At 45.9% G+C, this 20,524-nt stretch overlaps 1 protein-coding gene across 4 annotated transcripts in view; it reads right to left on the reverse strand.

Moving 5' to 3' along the window:
• Positions 1–20,524, reverse strand: part of TTC7B (tetratricopeptide repeat domain 7B) — a 325,154-nt gene that overhangs the window by 56,887 nt on the left and 247,743 nt on the right. For all 4 annotated transcript variants that reach the window (XM_054028276.1, XM_054028275.1, XM_054028274.1 and 1 more), the window contains one exon: positions 9,229–9,431. In XM_054028276.1, coding sequence (XP_053884251.1) covers positions 9,229–9,431 — 203 coding nt within the window. The remainder of the gene's footprint in view (positions 1–9,228; positions 9,432–20,524) is intronic.

Consider the following 20,524-nt stretch of genomic DNA (forward strand, 5'->3'; position numbering starts at 1 on the left):
CCCTGAGCCCCCTCCTGCACCCAAACTCCTTCCCAGAGCCTGTACCCTGAACCCCCTTCCGGAGCCTGCACCCCGAACCTTCTCCCACACCCCAACCCCCTGCCCCAGCGCCGAGCCCCCTCCTGCACCCCAAACCCATCATTCCCAGCTCCACCCCATCCCCAGCCCTCATCCCCCCCCCCCCCGCATCTCAGCCCTCTGCCCCAGCCTGGAGCTCCCTCCGACACCCTGAACCCCTCATTTTTGGCCACACCCCAGAGCCTGCACCCACAGCCAGAGCCCTCACCCCCGCCACACTCCAAACCCCTACCCCAGCCTGGTGAAAGTGAGTGAGGGTGGAGGAGAGCGAGTGACAGAGGGAGGGAGGATGGCGTGAGCCTGGGATAGGGCCTTGGAGAAGGGGCAGGGGCTTGGCCTCAAGGAAGGGGCGGGGCAAGGGTTTTTGGGTTTGAGCAATTAGAAAGTTGGCAACCCTACTGGGGACAGACCATAGGTTACATCCTGTGGCTGGATAATGTGATGCCAGTTTTAGCCAGAGACAGAAAAATGGCTGAATCTGGATGAAAACATAGCCATACTTGTAAAATAGTAACATCTATAACGACAAAATAATTCTAGTGAGGCTACCTAAAACCAAACTTACTGTGAGAAAAAGGTAATATGGTACCATAGGTCTAGTCCTGTGAAGTACTCAGCATCTTCAACAGGATCTGGATGGTATTCAGCACTTAACAGGAGTAGTCCCCTATAAACTCTTGTTCAAAAACACAGCTTCTACTGAAGAGTAGAGTAACTGGATCCAGTCATTTTTGCTTAAAACACATAATTGTTATTGCTTATTTATCGATATAAGCTGATTAAACAGATGGATGAGAAAATGCAAAATGCTGCCATAACAAGCAATATAAACTATACCATTTGTGCAGATATTTTGCTCACTTTATTTGGCAGTTCTACTCTGTCCACCCAGACAAAATATTACAAAGAAAACCAGATCTATAAATTGTCAGCCTCATGAACTCATTAACATCAGTTTAAATCTTAATATAATTCTTTGAAATTGTATTATGATTAGATGCAGTGTCAGACAAAATATTAATGCAAACAGGCCTTACTCAGAGACTTGAATGAATTCCTGTTTTTAGTATTCAGTATGACCCTCCATATTATTTTTGTTAATAGCCATTTCAAGGAATTCTCTTTTTTTGGAGGGGGCGGACAGAGTAGTGAGTGGGTAGGCAGGAGGGCAAGGGAACTCTCAGAGCCATCAACAAACCCTAAAATTTGTGGTTCAATATGTGTTTTTTTTATATCTATCTATATCGATATCTATAAATATATATATCTTCCCCTGCATTTTATGTAACTTTGATTTCTTATGCGAGTGATCATTTTTAATGTAAAACAATGAAAACAAATGAAATTGCTATGTTTGATTTACCTTAATACACATTTTGCCATCCTCTTTAGAATTAAGATTAAGTGCTCTGAATATATGTTGGACATTCTATGCAAAAAATGCAACTGTTATTTAACCAACCTGAGCTCTATTACTGTATTCTGTAACTGATGTATTCAAAATAGCAGAGCATTTTACTACTGCTTTCTAGAAGTCACTAGAAAGTCAAATTAAATAAGAAAGGCAAATTAAAAAAAATAATTAAAGATAAAAAAAATCAACAGGCCTGAGACATATCCTTTCATATAATTACAGTTCCTAAAATTGCGAGGCAGATCTGAAATCTAAGCACAGTAATCACAACTTAGAAATACCAACTGCTCTTGCAGGGATGTTGGTGCCTGCACAGTGCTGTTACTGCTACATCATTGCTGTTGGGCCTAAACATCTCTCTAGCACACGTATAACTAATAGACAAAAAAAGGACAAAAATGTTGAGTTGTGAGTATGCACACATGAGAAATCACCACATTGGGGATTTGATACTCAGAAGACTCAAAAGAACATTCTGAAAGGGACAGATGAACAACAGGATACTGCCTTCCCGGAGCTAAGACATGAGACATCACTCCAAAATTAGAAAGCCCTCAATTAGAAAGGATCAATTCGTGGTGTTTCATATCGGCATTAATGACACTGTACTGTGGGACATCTCACCGACCAGGGCTGGCTCCAGTCACCAGCTGAGCAAGCTGGTGCTTGGGGTGGCAGATTGTTGGAGGTGGCATTCTGTCCAATCCTAGGGCGGCACGGACGCTTTTTTTTTTTTTTGGTTCCGCTTCGACCACCCTGTAGGGGTCGGCGGCATGGAGTGCCCTGCAGGGCAGTCCTCTTCCTTCCCACCCCGCTGACCGGAGCGGAGCCCTCGCAGCAGGCGGCAGGAGGCGGCGCAGCAGGAGGGGCTGTGTGGCAGCGCCCCTGCTGTAGCCATGACCGCCCCCTTCTCTCTCTCTCCCGCCCACTCCCTCCCCCTACCGCCCCCCCCAGCCGGTCCCCCTGCACCCACGCTCCAGCCGCACCGCAGGTTTTATTTTTGCATCTTCTCTGAGACCCTTCTTGTCCCATGAACAAAACAAGGCAGAAGACTCTGGAAGTGAACCGCTAGCTAGGTAAGCGGTATAGGATTGAGGATTTTGGTTTTGGGAAACATTGGTCCACCTTTTATGAGGAAAGGGGTTCTACATACTTTGGATGACCTTCACTTCATTAAAAGAGGGATCAATCTTCTCCGGAACAGGCTGACTAGAATAGTCAGGAGAGCATTAAACTAATAAAAAAGAGGAGGGTAAAAAGATGAAAGATATGAACATTCAATTAGCACAAAATTGAGATGTTGAGAACAAAATTAATCAAGGAACTGAAGGACATGACAAAATTCTTGACTTGCTTATGTATCAATGCTAGGAGCCTGGGTAACAAACAAGAGAAATTAGAATTTGTCATTTACAAGCATAAATTTGATCTAGTTGGTATTAGTGAAACCTGATAGGATGATTCCCATGATTGGAACGTTAAAATCAATGGCTATAACCTATTTAGGAAGGACTGAGCAGGCAAAACAGGAGGAGGAATGAAACTATGTAAAAATTGGCATTACCTGTTTTCAAGTCACTGATTACTTCAATGAAAATGATCCTGAATGCTTATGGATCTATGTCCTAACAGGTAAAGCAAAAGATGGGGTAACAGTTGATATCTGCTAAAGACCATGAAGTCACACTAGGGAACAGGATGACCAGCTCCTTATGCACCCATCTATAATGTGCAGGAAAAAAGTCTGTGTGATCATGGGAGACTTCAATTTGAGTGACATGCTGGAGGTCTCATGTTGCCAGTACTAAAACATCTTGGAATTCCTCAATGTTATAGATGACAAATTTCCTAACTCAGAAAGTGTTGCATCCAACATGAGGGGAATTTTATATTAGACCTCACCTTGACAGATGAAGAGGAACTGATCACAGAGCTAAAAATTAATGGTAACTTAAGTACAAATGATCATGACTTCAACACATTTATAATGTGCAAACAGAATAAAGCCAGACCAGGGATATATATACTTGGTGCTTTAATAGGATCAGTTTCACAAAACTGAAAACAATTAGGAGCCAGTTCAACTGGGAGGAAGAATTTTATCAGAAAAATATGAATGATAATTTGAAATTGTTGAAGATGCCCCCAAAAGCCATAATCCTACAACAGAGAAAGAAGGCCATATTGGTTAAAAAACTGACCTGGTTTAAAGGGGGAATGAAGGCAACTATAAAAAATAAAAAGTACTATATAACAAATGAAAGACTGGAGAAATTGATAGTAATGAACATAAATTGGAAGCCCTGACCTGCAGAAAATGGATGAAGGAAACAAAGGGACATACGGGGAAATCTAAGGCCAACAGAGGTAAGGACAATAAGGAATTTTAAAAATATATTGGGAACAAAAAGAATTCTAACAATGGCATTAGTCCATTACTAAGTGGAAATGGCAGAATTATAAATAATAATGCAGAAAAGGCCGAAGTGTTCAATAAATATTTCTTTTCTGTATTTGGGAAAGAAAGATGATGTAGTCATATATAACACCACTCTTTCCATTCCACTAGTATCTCAGAAGGATGTTAAACAGCAGTTACTCCAGTTAGACATTTTTAAACAAGCAGATCCAGACAGCTTGCATTCAAGAGTTTTAAAACAGCTGGCTGAGGAACGTACTGAAGCATTTATGTTTATTTTCAATAAGTCTTGCAACATCGGGGAAGTTCCAGAAGACTGGAAGAAAGGTAATGTTGTGCCAATTTTTAAAAAGAATAAATGGGATGACCCAGGTAGTTATAGGCCTGGCAGTCTGACATTGATTCTGGACAAGATAATGGAATGGCTCATTCAGGAATCGATTAATAACAAATAAAGAATGGTAATATAATTAATGCCAATCAACTTTGGTTTGTGGAAAATAGATCCTGTCAAACTAACTTGATGTGTTTTTTTTTTAAACGAGATTACAAGTTTGGTTGATAAAGCATAAATTTGATCTAGTTAGTATTACTGATATTAATGTAACATACTAAGACCATGTCTACACTAGCAAGCTTACAGCGGCACAGCTGTAGTGATGCAGCTATACCACTGTAAGATTGCTCATGTAGCTGCTCCATGCCGACAGGAGAGAGCTCTCCCATCAACATAATAAAAGCACCTCAATGAGCAGTGGTAACTATGTTGGTGGGAGAAGCTCTCCTGCCGACATAGCGCTGTGCACATGAGTGCTTATGCCAGTGAAATTTATGTCGCTCAGGGTGTGTGGTTTTTTTTCACACCGCCGAGCGACATATGTTTTTCCAACATCAGTGATAATGTAGATGACTTCTTAAGGCATCTGACTGAGTACTGCATGACAGTTTGATTAAAAAACTAGAAAGATATAAAATTAACATGGCACACATTACATGGATTAAAAGCTGATTAACTGACAGGTCTCAACATGTGATTTTAAATGGGGAATTACTATTAAACAGATGTGCTTCCAAGGGGATCCTGCAAGGATAGGTTCTTGGCCCTACACTATTTAACATTTTTATTCATGACCTGGAAAACATAAAATCATCACTGATAAAGTCTGCAGATGCCTCAAAAATCAGGAGACTGGTCAATGTAAATGATGAAGAGGATAGGTTACTGATTTCAAGTGATCCGCACAGTTTGGTAAACTAGGGCCAAGCAAACAATATGTTTTAATATGGCCAAATGTAAATGTCTACATCTAGGAACAAAGAATGTAGGCCATTCTTGATGGGGGACTAACTTGGGAAGCAGTGACTCTGAAAACTATTTGAAGGTTGTAGGAGATAATCAGCTGAACATGAGCTCCCAATGCAATGCTGTTGCCAAGAGAGCTTATCCATCCAAGGACTGCATTAACAGGGAAATCTTGAGCAGGAATAGAGAGGATATTCTACCTTTATATTTGACACTAGTGTGAGTGCTGCTAGAATACTGTGTCCAGTTCTGGTGCCCACAATTCAAGAACAATATTGATAAACTGGAGGTGGTTCAGAGAAGAGCGAACAAAGAGAAGGGTAAGGGGTGACTTGCTCATGGTTTATAAGTACCCACGTGGGGAACAAATGTTTAGTAATGGGCTCTTCAGTCAAGCAGAGGAAGGTATAACACAATCCAATGGATGGAAATTGAAGCTACAGAAATTCAGATTGAAATATGGTGTAAATATTTAATAGTGAGAGTAATTAACCATTAGAACTTACCAAGGGTCATGGTGAATTCTCCATCACTGACAATTTTTAAATCAAGATTGGATGTTTTTCTAAAAGATATACTCTAGGGATTATTTTGGGGAAGTTCTAAGGCCCTTATTACACAGGAGGTCAGACTAGATCAGGGGTTCTCAAATTGGGGGTCATGACCCCTCAGGGCGTCACAAGGTTATTACATGGGGGGGTCGCGAGCTGTCAGCCTCCACCCCCAAACCCCGCTTTGCCTCCAGCATTTAAAACAGTGTTAAATAAAAAAAAAAGTGTTTTTGATTTATAAGGGGGGTTGCACTCATAGGTTTGCTGTGTGAAAGGGGTCACCAATACAAAAGTTTGAGAAACACTGGACTAGATGATCAAAGTAATCTCTTCTGGCCTTGGAATCTATGAATCATTCTGTGTCATGTAGCTTCCTCGTTCTATGAAGTTATACAGACAACCCTGTTCTTAAAGTATTATTGACATACTTTTTCCCCCTAAAATTCACAAGCATACATCACAAATTTTGGTCTCTATATTGACCCCATTAAGTACACAGTTGAGATTTAATTTAAAACAAGACAAGAGATCCAAAGTAATAGACAAGATTTTTACAAACATATTTAAAAAGAAAAAACACTTAAGGGGCTGGCAAATTCACTGAAATGCAATGGACTGTTCTCCAGTCAGCACTCAAACATCTCAAACCACTTAGATACAAAAGCTCAAAATAAAGAAACTTTGGCTGTAAAAGACTAGAAATAAGTGTGAAATATTTCATCTTGCAAACCGTGTAAGAAATCTAATGCCTCATTCATTCTGCACAGCATTTTTTTTGTAAAGAACATTTATTTAAAATGGATTCAAAATAAAATAATGCAGAAAACAATATACAGCTCTAACTTTTATTTAACTATAGTTTTTGGTTTACCATATGCTTCCTTCAAAAAGAGAACCTTTTGGCATTTGTGAATAGGCTCAAGTATCTTGAAAAGCTGAAAAGTGAAACATAAAAGTTTCTCTCTGCTATGTTCCTATTTGATCTTTTGTCTCATATGTTCCCCCTTACGGTACATGAGAAATACCTCTCTGAATAATTCATAAGCACCTAGGCAGAAACTAGCTTATCCTTTTGAATAAAAAGGTTAGGTCTGAGAAGCTGTTTGCAGCTGTTCTGCTGTGCAGCAAAGGGAATCTGAATTTTTAAAAACATCTTCCTAGCACAATAAGGAGAGAAAAGTTTAACAGTCCAATACTGCTAATCAAAAATCTAATAAACCAGATCAGAGTTCAAATATAATCTTTTAAAAAAATCTGCTAAAGGTGAAATGCAAGTGTTTTTAGGAAGCATCACAAGCTGACATCACAAGCACCTAAAATAAAGCAGGCAGTGTTTTCCTGTAATGTTTCAGTTGCTATTGACACTGTCAAGGGAGCTATGTAATTCGAACTCACCAGGTAGGATAAAGATGAACCAATATTCAGATAGTTTAAAAACAACAACAAAAAACCATTTCTGTATTTTATGAGGTAACACATTTACCCTTACGGTGGAATTCACCCTCCTTTCTGCTTAACTGGACAGAATTAAATTCTTATCCTGGAAACAGGTTTCAGAGTTGCTATTCCAGCGACTCTTCTATCCTTTTCCCAAAAACCCATTCATATTAACACATCCAGATCCTGCCTCACCTCCCAAAGGACACAGAAGGGAAGAAACTCACATACGGCTACTCCACCCAGGCAACCTCACAGTGGTGCAGAACCTTGCACTGGTTCTCTGTACCTAGGTGAATTTCACCCTCACTGGTTTTGGCAATTTTAGTCATACCCACTGATGTATTTTTAGTTAGGGTTACCATTCGTCCGGATTTACCCGGACATGTCCTCCTTTTGTGTGCTAAAAATAGCGTCCGGGGGGAATTTGTAAAGCACTCACAATGTCCGGGATTAGCAGAGCGAGCGGCTGGGAGGGCTGCAGGGAAGTCCCGGGCTGGACTCAGGAGCAGCTGTAGAGGAGCCGGATCCGCCCTGCATTCTGAGCCGGCAGCTCCCTTGCAGCCCAGTCCAGCAGCACTGTGCAGGGCCAGACCGGGTTTTGTTGTGCAGGGCCAGACCGGGTTTTGTTGTGCTGGGGAGCTCAGCCACGTGTCCGGCTCGGCTGCACAGAGCCCAACACTCTGTTCTGAGCAGCAGGGTAAGGGGGACCGGGGGCAGGAAGGTTCTGGAGGGGGCAGTCAAGAAACGGGGGGGGCTTTTTGGGGGGAGTGGAGAAAGTTTTGGGCAGTCAGGGTACAGGTAGGGGGTAGGGTCCTGGGGGGCAGTTGGGGGGGGTCTTAGGAGGGGGCAGTTAGGGGACAAGGAACAGGGAGTCTTAGGTAGGGGGTGGGGTTCTGGAGGGCAGTTAGGAGCAGGGGTCCCAGGAGGGGGCAGTCAGGGGACAAGGAGCAGAGGGGGGTGTTTGGGAGTTCTGGGGGGGCCTGTCAGGTGGCAGGGGTGGGGAGATGGATCGGAGCAGTCAGGGGACAGGGAGCAGAGGGGTTTAGATGGGTTGGGAGTTCTGGGGAGGGGGTGGGGAGTGGTTGGATGGGGCGTGGGAGTCCCAGGGGTCTGTCTGGGGGTGGGGGTGTGGATAAGGGTTGGGGCAGTCAGGGGACAAGAGGCAGGGAGGCTTAGATAGGGAGTGGAGTCCTGGGGGGCAGTTAGGGGCAGGGGTCCCAGGAGGGGGCAGTCAGGGGACAAGGAACGGGGGGAGGGTTGGGGGTTCTGGGGGGGCGGGAAGTGGGAGGGGCAGGGGCGGGGCTAGGGCGGGGCTCCTCCCGTCCTCTTTTTTTCTTGCTGAAATATGGTAACCCTATTTTTAGTCAAAAAATAGAATTCACCTTCTAAATCTGACAGTGTGAATGGAATCATTTCAGCTCCACTCTTTTAATAACTGACCTTTTAAAGATAATAGAACTTCTGCCTTTTGTCTAGAATTTGTATATTATTCTTTATTTGAAAATGTATGCTAAAACTTGATATTCCAATGACTTTAAAAGTACCTCTCATGTACATTTCTCACTGAACATAATAATATGGGTCCCATTTAAATCACTGGAAATTTTATGCATGTGATATGTAGCATGGAACACAGTGGATTTACAAAAAAGAAGATGAGATCTAGACTATACACAGTAGCCTCTATTCAGATATAGTCAAGCTCAGCTATTCATTCGTCTCAAAACAGATCATTCATATTGCGATCTAAATCTGCAAAATTAAGCCATTTTTGTTAGCGAGTGCAAAATTCACATGAAAATGGCAAAAGCAGTACGCGTTCTTTGACTCCAACTTACAAGCAACTGATTTTTTTTTTAAACTGCACCTCAGCCAGGAAATTAATAATTTAGGTCAAATATAAATTTAAATGAGTTATAAACACCCCAAAATTGGGGCACTATAATATCAATGCAATAAGCCCCCAAAACAGAGTAGCCCAACTTGAAGTTAAAATGTTTATCCATTTGGACTTAAGACTTACCAGTCTCTGCATACTTTTTACATGGGTAGGACTGATAGATAAGGCCTCTTCATACCAGCGTTTGGCTTCATCAATATTTCCTCGAAGTTCAGCCACTTGACCTCTCATGTAGAGGACATTATGTGACATTGGAAAGAGGTTAGCTGCTTCCTGGATACATGCTGTGGCTTCAGCAGGCTTCCCAATTCCTATATAGACTTCAGCTGAAGGAGAAAAAAAAAAAAGAGTAAATACATTAATGTATTTTTCTCTGGTTAATCATAATATGCCAAAATATTGCAAAACGGTTACATTTTCTTGATTTTTTTTTTTCATTTCCTGCGAAGTGAATAAGGTTATTTCACTCAAGAAGGGTCATAACTGAAGCTACAAGAAGTGCCACATAAACCATACCCAAAATGAATCTTTTAGAAAATAAGCAGCTTTTCTATCTGTAATATGAATACTTTAATTTTTTACAATGGCTGTTCCAAAGAGCTGAGAGGTTTTTAATAGAAATGTTTTAGTACTACAAAGTAACCTTAATAACAGGTACTTTTAATAAACACTGGCGATTCTAAAAGACCTATCAGCATATACGCTGGCACTATTAAAGAAAGCCACTGTGTCCCCATGTTTCAGGTGTCAGACTGGAAGGCACCAATTATTGAGCTGACTGAAAAGTTTCTGCTTGTTATTGACATGATTTTACAAGTCATAAGCTGAGGGAAGAGGCATCTGCTCACGTTCCCAACCACTGTACGTGGCAACCTGATCCAAATTATCCTGTGTATTTAAGCCTTTTCTTCTTAAAAACACATTTGATAAGAAAAAGAAGGTTATCGGTAACGTAACATAATTGAATCACAGGCTTATTCAGCATTCTGATTTGCTGAGAAACTGCTTGGGAGATATGAAAAATAAGTTATCTAACTCAGCCTTCCAGTAATTTTATGTAAACATTAAAAACTGTAGAATTATATTGGCAACAATTAATTTAAAATATATCATAACTGATATAAATAACTGGCTGGCCTGAGAATGAACTGTCTTTAGGTTGGGTTGGCTAGCTAAAAGTGGCTCAATAATTAATTAATTAATGGTTAGAAAAAAAGTGTTTTGTTTCAGGCATTCCCTCAGTCTTAAACATTATCATTATGTTGATCAATTAGCTCAAAGTCTGTCCTTCGACTGGGAGGAGGGGGGTTAAAAATGATGGATGAGCAAGGGACTGTTACCTTCCATGTTTGCATAGCACAAGTGGGCCACAAATAGTGGTTGGGACCTCTGGATGCTACCATAGCACATTTTATAACAAACAGCAACTAATGTGGGTTTAAAAAGTCAAAGCACTACAGATACATTTCTTCTCTTCAAGCCAATGCTCACGCTACATTATTTGGAGTAATACATCAACTGCATTTAAAAGGGTAGGGACATTAAGAGCTCAATCCAATGTCTACGGAAGTAAACTGGAGTCTTTTCAGGGAGTTTAATGATCTTTGGAGGAGGCCTTAAATACATTCAGGTTGATGAGATGTACCACAATCAATCTTAAGGCACAGTTTTTGGGGATAAAAAATTATATCAAACAAACAATAATTAATATTACTTCAGTCTATTCAACTTAAAGAAGAAAAGGAGAATGTAAGTCTTCAGTTGGTTGAACACCTGTAATTTATTAATTCTTGTACTCTGTCTATCCACCTACAACAATCACAACCATAGCTCCTAGGCATCTAACAAAGAGAGTGAATAAACACAGTGTAAGAGCCCACACAATCCAGTTTCCCCAAAAATTTATACTGCTCTTTTTAAAGAATTCTTTGTTACTTAATGAGGTTAAAAGTAACCTTGAATCTTTAAAATAGCATCTATCACCTATATCCTCATGTGATGGATGATTTTAACTGGAGAGCTAATTTATAAATGTAAGTGGACATGCAGAGAGAGAAGGTGTAAGAATGCTACAGTGGGCAGGACTGAAACAATCTGCTGCCCCTCACATTATATCTCATCCACCCTGAATCATGAAAATTAATATCCTTTCCAAAAGTTTTGTTTATAACAAATCTGATATTTTTTGTTAGGTCCAATCCCTTTTTGAACCTTGCTAAATCCTTAGCTTCAATGACATCTGATAGTGGTAAATTCCACAATCTGATTACACATTCCCAAGTTTATCAATCTCTCATCACATATGAGTTTTTCCCAGCCCTTAATCATTCTAATCTCCCTTCACTGAACCCCCACTAATTCTGCAGTATCCCTTCTGAGATGGGGGACCAGTACTGCACACACCATTCCAGAAGAGGCTGCACCATTGTTTTTATATAATGGCATTATACTATTCTCTATCCAATTCCTTTAGCAGCTTACCATCTTGTTTGTTTTACTGAATACAGCCGCATACTAAGAGGCCTTCATTGAGCTGTTTCCACTATCAACCTGGCCCCTTTCCTGAGTTTATATTGATTTTAATTTAGAACCCTATGAGATGAAGGGGTAGTTTAAATCATGCATTTATCGATACAGAATTTCATTTGCCATTGTGTTGCCCACTCACCTAGCTCAGTTAGGTGCTCTGAAGTTCTCTGTGGTCTTGACCTACTGGAATAACTTTTTGTCATCTCCAAATTTTGCTGCCTAACTACTCACCCCCCTTTCCAGATCCTTAATATATCACATGGGACCTGCTGTTAACCTTTAGCCACGATTAAAATTGCTCATTTATATCTACTCTTTGTATCCTCTTTCTTCCTATTTTTGATCTATTACAATACTTTGCCTTCTTTTGATCTATGGCAATACTCTCACCCCATAACTACTTAGTTCTATAGAGAAGACAGAATCAAAACGACACCCAGGCCTAACGGAGGACTGGTGAGGTCAATAGCACCAGAGAAACAAGGGCATGATGAGTTCGGTTTTGGTTACATTAAGTTTAGGTTGACAATGAGCCATCCAAGGAAGAGATATCAGAGTAAGAATAAGAGATGCAGCATTAAGTAAAGAGAGACAGATCAGAAATGGAGAGGAAGGTTCAGAGTTGCTGGTGTAGAGATGGTTGATGAAGTCATGTGAGTAGGTGGTTTCACCTAGAAACACAGATTTGAGGGAAAAGAAGCATTGATCAAACATGGAGCCCTGGGAAACGCCTGTGATAAGAGGGACAGAGTAGGAGGAAGACACATCTAAAGGCACACTGAAAAACAACCAGAATGGTAGGAGAACCAACAGAGGACAGGAGTCATGAAAGTTTGAAGGAAACTGATGAGAGTGAGTGATTAATCAGAAAGTTCAGGGAAAGAGATGGGTGAACACTCACTTAAGGTTCAGAATTTAATCTTTTGCCTATTCTGGTAATTTACATGAACATTTCTCTCACAGTGTTCTCTGATTAATACCATTACTTCATCTTTTAGGAATAAAAGACAATTACCTTTTCTGTGTTCTTCGAGATGTGTTGCTCACGTCTATTCCACAATAGGTGTGCGTGCTCGCCACGTGCACCAGTGCCGGAAGTTTTTCCCCTAGCAGTATCCGTAGGGGAGTGCCCCAACGACCCCTGGAGTGGCACCTCCATGGCACAGTACAAGGGGCACTGCGCGCTCCCCCCACCCTCAGTTCCTTCTTGCCAAACAACTCTGACAGAGGGGAAGTCGGGACGGATGTGGAATAGACATGAGCAACACATCTCAAAGAACACGAGTTATGGAAAAAGTAACTGTCTTTCCTTCTTCAAGTGATTGCTCATTTGTATTCGAAAATACATGATTCCAAGCTATATCTGTTGGAGGTGGGTAGGAGTTCACAAATTCTCGGGACGGAATACAGCCCCGCCGAACCCAGCGTCATCCCTGGGAGATGATTACATGAACTGAAGACCACGTGGCAGCCCTACAAATGTCCTGGATGGGGAGGTGGGTGAAAAAGGTAGCCGACGAGGCTTGCGCCCGAGTCAAGTGCGCCTTCACAATTGGTGGCGGAGGGATTCCTGCCAGATCATAACAGGTATGGATGCACGAAGTGATCCAGCTGGAGAGCCACTGGGTAGAGATTGTCTGACCTTTCATGCGCTCGGCCGAGGCGATGAACAGTTGCGAGGACTTTCTGAACGGCTTGGTCCGCTCCAGGTAGAAAGCCAGAGCCCATCTCATATCCAGTGTGTGGAGACGGCGCTCCTCACTCGACGCGTGGAGCTTGGGGCAGAGGACTGGTAGAAAAATGTCCTGACCCATGTGATAGGCGGGGACCACCTTCGGGAGGAACGAAGGGTGTGGGCGGAGCTCGACCTTATCCTTATGAAACACCGTGTACGGGGGCTTGGAGGTCAGGGCCCTGAGCTCCGAGACCTGCCTGGCCAACGTGATCACAACCAGGAAGGCCACCTTCCAAGAGAGGTGGGACCAGGAGCGCATGGCTAGCGGCTCAAATGGGAGCCCCGTGAGATGGGCCAACACCAGGTTTAGGTCCCACGGTGGGCCTAACATACGGGAAGAGACGATCCAATCCCTTAAGGAATCGGCCAGTCATAGCATGGGAGAATACCGCGAGGCCCTACACCGGAGGATGGAAGGCCGATATGGCCGCCAGGTGCACTTTGACTGACGAGGGTGCCAGGCCCTGGGCTCTAAGGTGGGGGAGGTAGTTCAGAATAAGCTGGATCAGGGCGGCCACCGGGGAAACGTCCCGCTCGTCCGCCCATCTGGAAAACCGAGACCACTTTGCCAAGTAGGCTCAGCGCGTGGAGGGCTGCCTGCTTTCTAGGAGGACGCGTTGAACCCCTTCTGAGCACATCCTTTCCTCCCTACCTAACCATTGAGAAGCCATGCCGTGAGGTGGAGGAGGTGGCCCTGGTCCTGGGAGAGAAGGTCTGGGCGGAAAGGCAACGGCCATTGCGGGGCAACCGCCAGACCCATGAGGGTCCCGTACCAATGCTTCCTGGGCCATGCCGGGGCAATCAGAAGGACCGGGGCCTTGTCCGTCTTTATCTTATCCAGGACCTTGCTGATCAGCGGGAACAGGGGAAAGGCATAGAGAAACTGGCCTGACCAGGACAGGAGGAAGGCATCAGAGATAGAGCCCCGTCCCAGCCGCCCCCTCCCCAGAGCAGAACCGGGGATAGCGATGGTTCTGCCGACTCGCGAACAGGTCCACCTGGGGAGTTCCCCACACTCGGAAAAGTCTGTGTACCACCTCTGGGTGGAGAGACCACTCATGCTGAGAGGAGAAGTCCCTGCTCAAGCGATCTTCCATTGCATTCTGGGCGCCCGGCAGATGCCTGTAGGCAGATGTCGTGGGCTAAACAAAAATCCCACAGCCTGAGGGCTTCCCGGCAGAGGACCGGGCCCCACCTGGCCTGTTGATGTAGAACATCGAGGCCGTGTTGTCCATGAGGACCCTGACCAACCTGCCCTCCAGGTGTGAGTGGAAGGCCATGCACACCAGCCGTACTGCCCTGAGCTCCTTGACGTTTATGTGGGGGGTCAGATCCCGAGCTGACAACAGACCTTGGGTCTGAACGTTCCCCACATGGGCCCCCCATCCCAGGTCTGACGCATCGGATACCAGTTCCAGCGACGGGGCCCTGCCCTTGCCCCTGAATGGGACCCCTTGGAGCATGTTTCTCGGGGAGGACAATCACCGTAGGGAGGCCATCACTGGTTCGGGTACCGTGAGGACTTTGTCCAGCCTGTCCCTGGCCTGGGAGAACTCCGAGGCCAACCAGAGCTGGAGGGGCCTCATCCTGACTCTGGCGTGACGGACCACATACGTGCACGCCGACATATGACCCAAGAGCTGGAGGCATGCTCGGGCTGTTGTCACCGGAAACCCTGTGACTGTGTCGATGAACCCCTTCAGGGTCTTGAACCTGTCCGGTGGGAGGGAAACTCTGGCCGATAAGACATCCAGGACTGCCCTGAAAAACTCTATGAGTTGAACTGGGACTAACGTGGACTTGGTGCTGTTTACAAACAGGCCCAAAGTGGTGCATGTGGGGCAGAAGGCACGCCATGTGATCCCGCACCTATGACTGGAAGCTGCCCTTGACCAACCAGTCATCCAGATAGGGGAAGATCTGGACCCCCCCGGCGCCTGAGGTAGGCCGCTACCACCGACATACATTTCGTGAATACCCTGGGGGCAGTGGACAGGCCAAACGGGAGGATTGTAAATTGGCAGTGTTCCTGCCCCACCACAAAACGGAGGAAGCATCTGTGCCCCTCGAATATACGGAAGTGGAAGTATGCGTCCTGCAGATCAAGGGTGGCGTACCAGTCCCTGGGATTCAGGGAGGGGATGATGGAGGCCAGGGAGACCATGCAGAACTTGAGCTTCACTATGTACTGGTTCAGGCTTCACAGGTCCAAGATGGGCCTGAGCCCCCCTTTGGCCTTCAGGATAAGGAAAGAGTGGGAGTAGTACCCCTTGTCTTTGAACTCCCCAGGTACCGCTTCCACCGCTCCTAGGCCCAGGAGCCGCCCCACCTCCTGCTCGAGCAGAGCCTCAGGTGAGGTGTCCCCCAGGAGGGACTGGGGCAGGGGGTGGTTGGGCGGGGAGGAAGTAAACTGGAGAGTGTAGCCCTGGGAGATGGTGTTGATGACCCATCGGTCCGAGGTCAGCCGTGACCACTCCGTGAGGACAGCACACAACTGATTGGAGAAGGGAAGTTTTATTGAGGGTGGATCCCTGACGAGAACTGGCAGGGTGGCCCCGGGCGTCCCGTCAAAACCGCCCTTTCCCCACCTGCTTGCCCTTGGAGGACCCAGGTTGGGGTGCAGGCAGAGACTGGCTCTGTGGGTGCCTCTTATAGTCCTGGAACTTCTTATAAGCAGCCTCGTATTTTGGGTGGGTGACCTGAGTGGGAGTCTGCTGCGGCTTGAACTTAGGTTTAAAGCCGGAGCCGGAATTTGGAGAGTCATGCGGGAGTCTTTCAGGCCATGCAGCTTTGTATCCATTTGTTCTGCAAACAGAACTTTGCCATAAAACAGGAGATCCTCCAGGGAGGTCTGCACCTCGCTGGACAGCCCAGAGAGCAGGAGCCACGACGCCCTTCTCACGGACACCGCGGAGGCCATGGAACGCGTGGCTGTGTCTGCCACATCCGAAGCTGCCTGCAGGGTTGCCCTGTCAGCCGCTGTACCCTCCTCCACCAGCACTTTGAACTCCTTCGTGTCACCCTCCTGGAAGGAGTCTTCGAACTTGGGCAGGGAGCCCCACAGATTGAACTCATACCAGCCCAGGAGAGCCTGGTGGTTAGCCACCCGTAACTAGAAGCTTGAGGACGAATACATTTTCCTTCCAAAAAGGTCCAGCCTCCGTGAATCTTTATTTTTCGGGCAGGGGCTGGCTGGCTCCTGCCACTCCCTGTGGTTGACCGACTTGACCACCAGGGAGTTAGAAGCAGGGTGGGTGTATAAGTACTCGTGTCCCTTGGCAGGTACAAAATACTTGCATTCCGCTCTTTTAGAGATGGGGGCCAATGAGGCTGGTGTTTGCCACAGGGCATTTGAAATTTTTGCCACCCCTTCATGGACAGGCAAGGCCACCCTGCCTGGTGCCAAGGAGGACAGCACATTAAACAAGGAGTCTGAGGGCTCCTCCATCTCCTCTGCTTGGAGGTGGAGGCTTGATGCCACCCTTTTTAAGAGTTCTTGGTGGGCTCTAAAGTCCTCCTGCGGGACGGAGGGAGGTGGGGCCGTAATCACCTCATCCAGGGAGGGTGAGGAGGCTGGTGCGGTACTTTGAGTGTCCACTGGCACCGGAGGGTCCACAATCTGGTCAGTCTCCAGGTACGGTGCTGAGGATGTACGTCCCACTAACTCCTTCCTCGGAGGTCTGGAGAGGGAGACTTCGGCCACCGAGAGAGCCCCACCGGGGGCTGCGTCGGGGGCCATGGTGCCCACTGGTACCATTGAACCAGCTACAGGGCCCAGTACCACTGCACCTGCTGTGGCACCAGCGGAGTCGGTTGTTCGGCCTGGCTGGCCTGGCCCATCGATGGATGACTACGAAGGGAGGCCGGGCTGACATACGACCTGCTGCTGTCCCCAGACCAGGAGGCGCAGCGATGCCGAGAGCGATGCTGACCACAGGACCGCGATCCAGATGTGCAGGACCGGTACCGTCGGTAACAGCTGCTCCACGATCGGCTCTGACAGGTGGACTCGCGACGGTGAGACGCCCGCAATCGACGCCCGGGGCTGCGGAGGCAGTGCTGGGGCGGGGTCCTGGAGTGGGACGTCGAACGGGTACGATGTCGACATCCGTGCCGTGACTGGCTGCGATAACCTCTCTGAGACGAGGACCTTTGGCGACGTTTGCCTCGGTCCTGTCGGTGTTCGCTCCTCGAGGTGGAGCGGTGCTGAGAGTCTCGGTCGGATGGAACCCAACCAGACAGTCTGGTGGGCGTCAAGGGCGATCCACGTGGACTTTGCCCTGAAGGGTCACTGGGCGGCAAACGGCGTTGGGAACGTTCTCTCGACCGAGACCAGTACTGAGCCAGGGGTGACTGCGGAGATCTCAGCGGTGGCTTGTCTCTGGAGCGCAGGGCTGACATCGGTGGTGCTCCTGGTACTGACATGGACATAACATCCCGGACCGCCTGCAGGGCCTCCAACGTGGAGGGCATCTGGACATCCGGGGAGGCTACTCCGCTCGATTTGAGTGAGAGGCCTAGAGGCTGGTGGGGATCAAGGTCTGCCCGACATGGGTCTGACTTCTGTCCTGGGTTTACTCCAGTGACACGGCGAAGGAGACCTTTTTCTAGCCTTCTTGGCGTGCCCCGTGGATGGGGAGTGGTGCCGACTGGTTGATGGCGCCGAAGAGTCACCGTGCACTGATACTGTGGTGCCCGATGCTGACTCGGAGCAGCGCGCTGGAGCCGGGGTCAGCGCTGACTCCATCTGAATAGACTGGAGCTTAATGTCCCTTTCTGTCTTAGTTCAAGGCTTAAATGACTTGCAAATCTTGCAGCGATTGCTGAGATGGGTTTTCCCCAAACAGCTCAGACAGTCCACCTGTGGATCACTCAGTGGCATAGATCACCTACGAGTGTTGCACAACTTAAAACCCGGGGCGTGGGGCATGCCCCGACCCGGGCGCTCTAGCTAAACTCAACTAACTAAACAATTTAACTACAGGTACCATACACTGAATGAACAAGCAGTTTTGGGGACGAGCTACAGCAAAGCTGGAGCAGAGTAGTTCCGAAGCAACTTCCCTGGCGGCAAGAAGGAACTGAGGATGGGGGGGGGAGAGCGCGCAGTACCCCTTATACCGCGCCATGGAGGCGCGACTCCAGGGGTCGCCTGGGCGCTCCCCTATGGGTACTGCTAGGGGAAAAACTTCCGGGACCGGTGCACGTGGCAAGCACACACACCTATTGTGGAATACACATGAGCAATCACTCGAAGAAGAACATATATCACCAGGGAACAGAAGTCTACTGCAGATCACTGGGTCAAATTTAAGACAAGATGGAAATGACTGAAAGTCTGTATTATTCGTCAGGAAGACAGAGGCTTTAGTGGGGAAGGAACTAAGAGCAGTAGAGTCTTTGAACAGAACAGTATGAGAGAAGGGATGGAAAAGCTGGGGGACAAGGAGAAGATATGGAATAGGTGATGCAGAGAAAAAAAGGGAAGACCTCAAAATGTTAAATAAATGTCCAAACTTTTGGGGGTTTAGATAACAGTTTTGAGGTTCACCCATCACCAGCTGTTGGTAGAAACTGAAAAGAGTTTGTAGCCTTAATTTGAGGGCTGAGAATATAGTATAAAGATAAAACCCCAGCTACAGTTATTTTAAAAACAAATATTTTAAAGGAGGAGGGTACTGGTTTGGGTCCTTCGCTCTTCATAATGCCATTTAATAATTATGTGATCAATGTTAGCTCAAGAGAAAAAAGTTTTTGAGTGTAAGCAAAACAAAGGTTATTTATACTAAATTATTTTTACTACCAGAAATTTAAGCTCTCTCAGTTTAATTCTATCTTTTTTTCAGTGTTACAAGAATTGACACATTTTTAATAATGCACACTTACAAACTGATGATAAGCAGACAGTAAGAGGAGGTTACTTACCTTATAGTAACTGGAGCTTCTTCGAGGTGCGTGGTCCCTATCTGTAATTCCACTCTTGGTGTGTGCATGTGCTCCAGAAGTCAGAGAATTCTTGCAAGCAATATCTGTTGGTCCACGCATGCGGCCTTGCCTTCTTTGTGATTTCAACTGAAGTCAAAGGGCAGAACAGACCAACTGCCTCTCGAGTTCCTTCTCTACTATGACTCCAGTAAAGATCTGAAGCAGAGGGGAAGGAAGGCAGATAGTGGAATACAAATAAGGACCACACATCTCAAAGAACCTCCAGTTCTATAAGGTAAGAAACCTCTTCTTCTTTGAGTGCTGGTCCCTATGTATATTCCACTGTGGGTGACCGACAAACAGGAGAAGGGGGCAAGGATGCAGATGGCAGAGCCATTTGGAGAACTGCTGTCCCAAAGGATGAGTCAGTGAAGGAGTTCTGCACTAATGCATAATGTCTCATGAACGTATGGACAGAGCTCCACATAGCTGTTCTGCAAATGTCAAGTAAAGTGATGCCATTTAGGTTGCTTGTGCTTTTGTAAAATGAACCTTCACTCCATTAGGAGAAAGAAGATGCAACAACTGGTAACTGAGCAGGATACAGCCCAAGATCCACTTACAAATCTTCTGGGAAAATACAGCTTGACCTCAGACTCATTCTGCTATAGTGAGACACAATCTAGGCAATTTTCTACTTGGTTTTGTCCTTTCCAGGCAGATGGCGAAAGCATGTTGTCCACTGAGGGAGCGAAGTCTCTTCTCTTCTTCAAATACATGCGGTTTCAGAAAAAACACTGGTAAGTGGATTGTTTGGTTCATGTGAAACTCCAAAACTACTTAGGGAGTGAATTTTGGACGAAAGAGACTTTGTCCTTATAGAATACAGTGTAGGATGGATTTGCCATTATTGTTCCCAGCTCAGCCATGCTTCTGGCTGAGGTAATGGTCACAAGGAATGCAATTTCATTGATAACTGAGACATGGAACATGTAGCTAATGGTTCAAAGGGAAGCTTAACGAGTGTCAAAAGTACAAGATTTGAGTCCCAATGAAGGGTAGGTTTCCTTACTGGTGGGAAAGTTACTGGTGGGAAAGTTATAGGTGGGCTCTTTAAGAATCTGGTAGTCAATGGATGAGTGAAAATTGAATAATCATCCGATAGCACATGGCACTGATAGCACTGCTGCCAGGTGACTGTGTAGAACTGAGTGAATGCTCAGCTGTTTT

This window comes from Malaclemys terrapin, chromosome 4 (genome assembly GCF_027887155.1).
Source record: "Malaclemys terrapin pileata isolate rMalTer1 chromosome 4, rMalTer1.hap1, whole genome shotgun sequence".
NCBI classification, from domain to species: domain Eukaryota; kingdom Metazoa; phylum Chordata; order Testudines; family Emydidae; genus Malaclemys; species Malaclemys terrapin.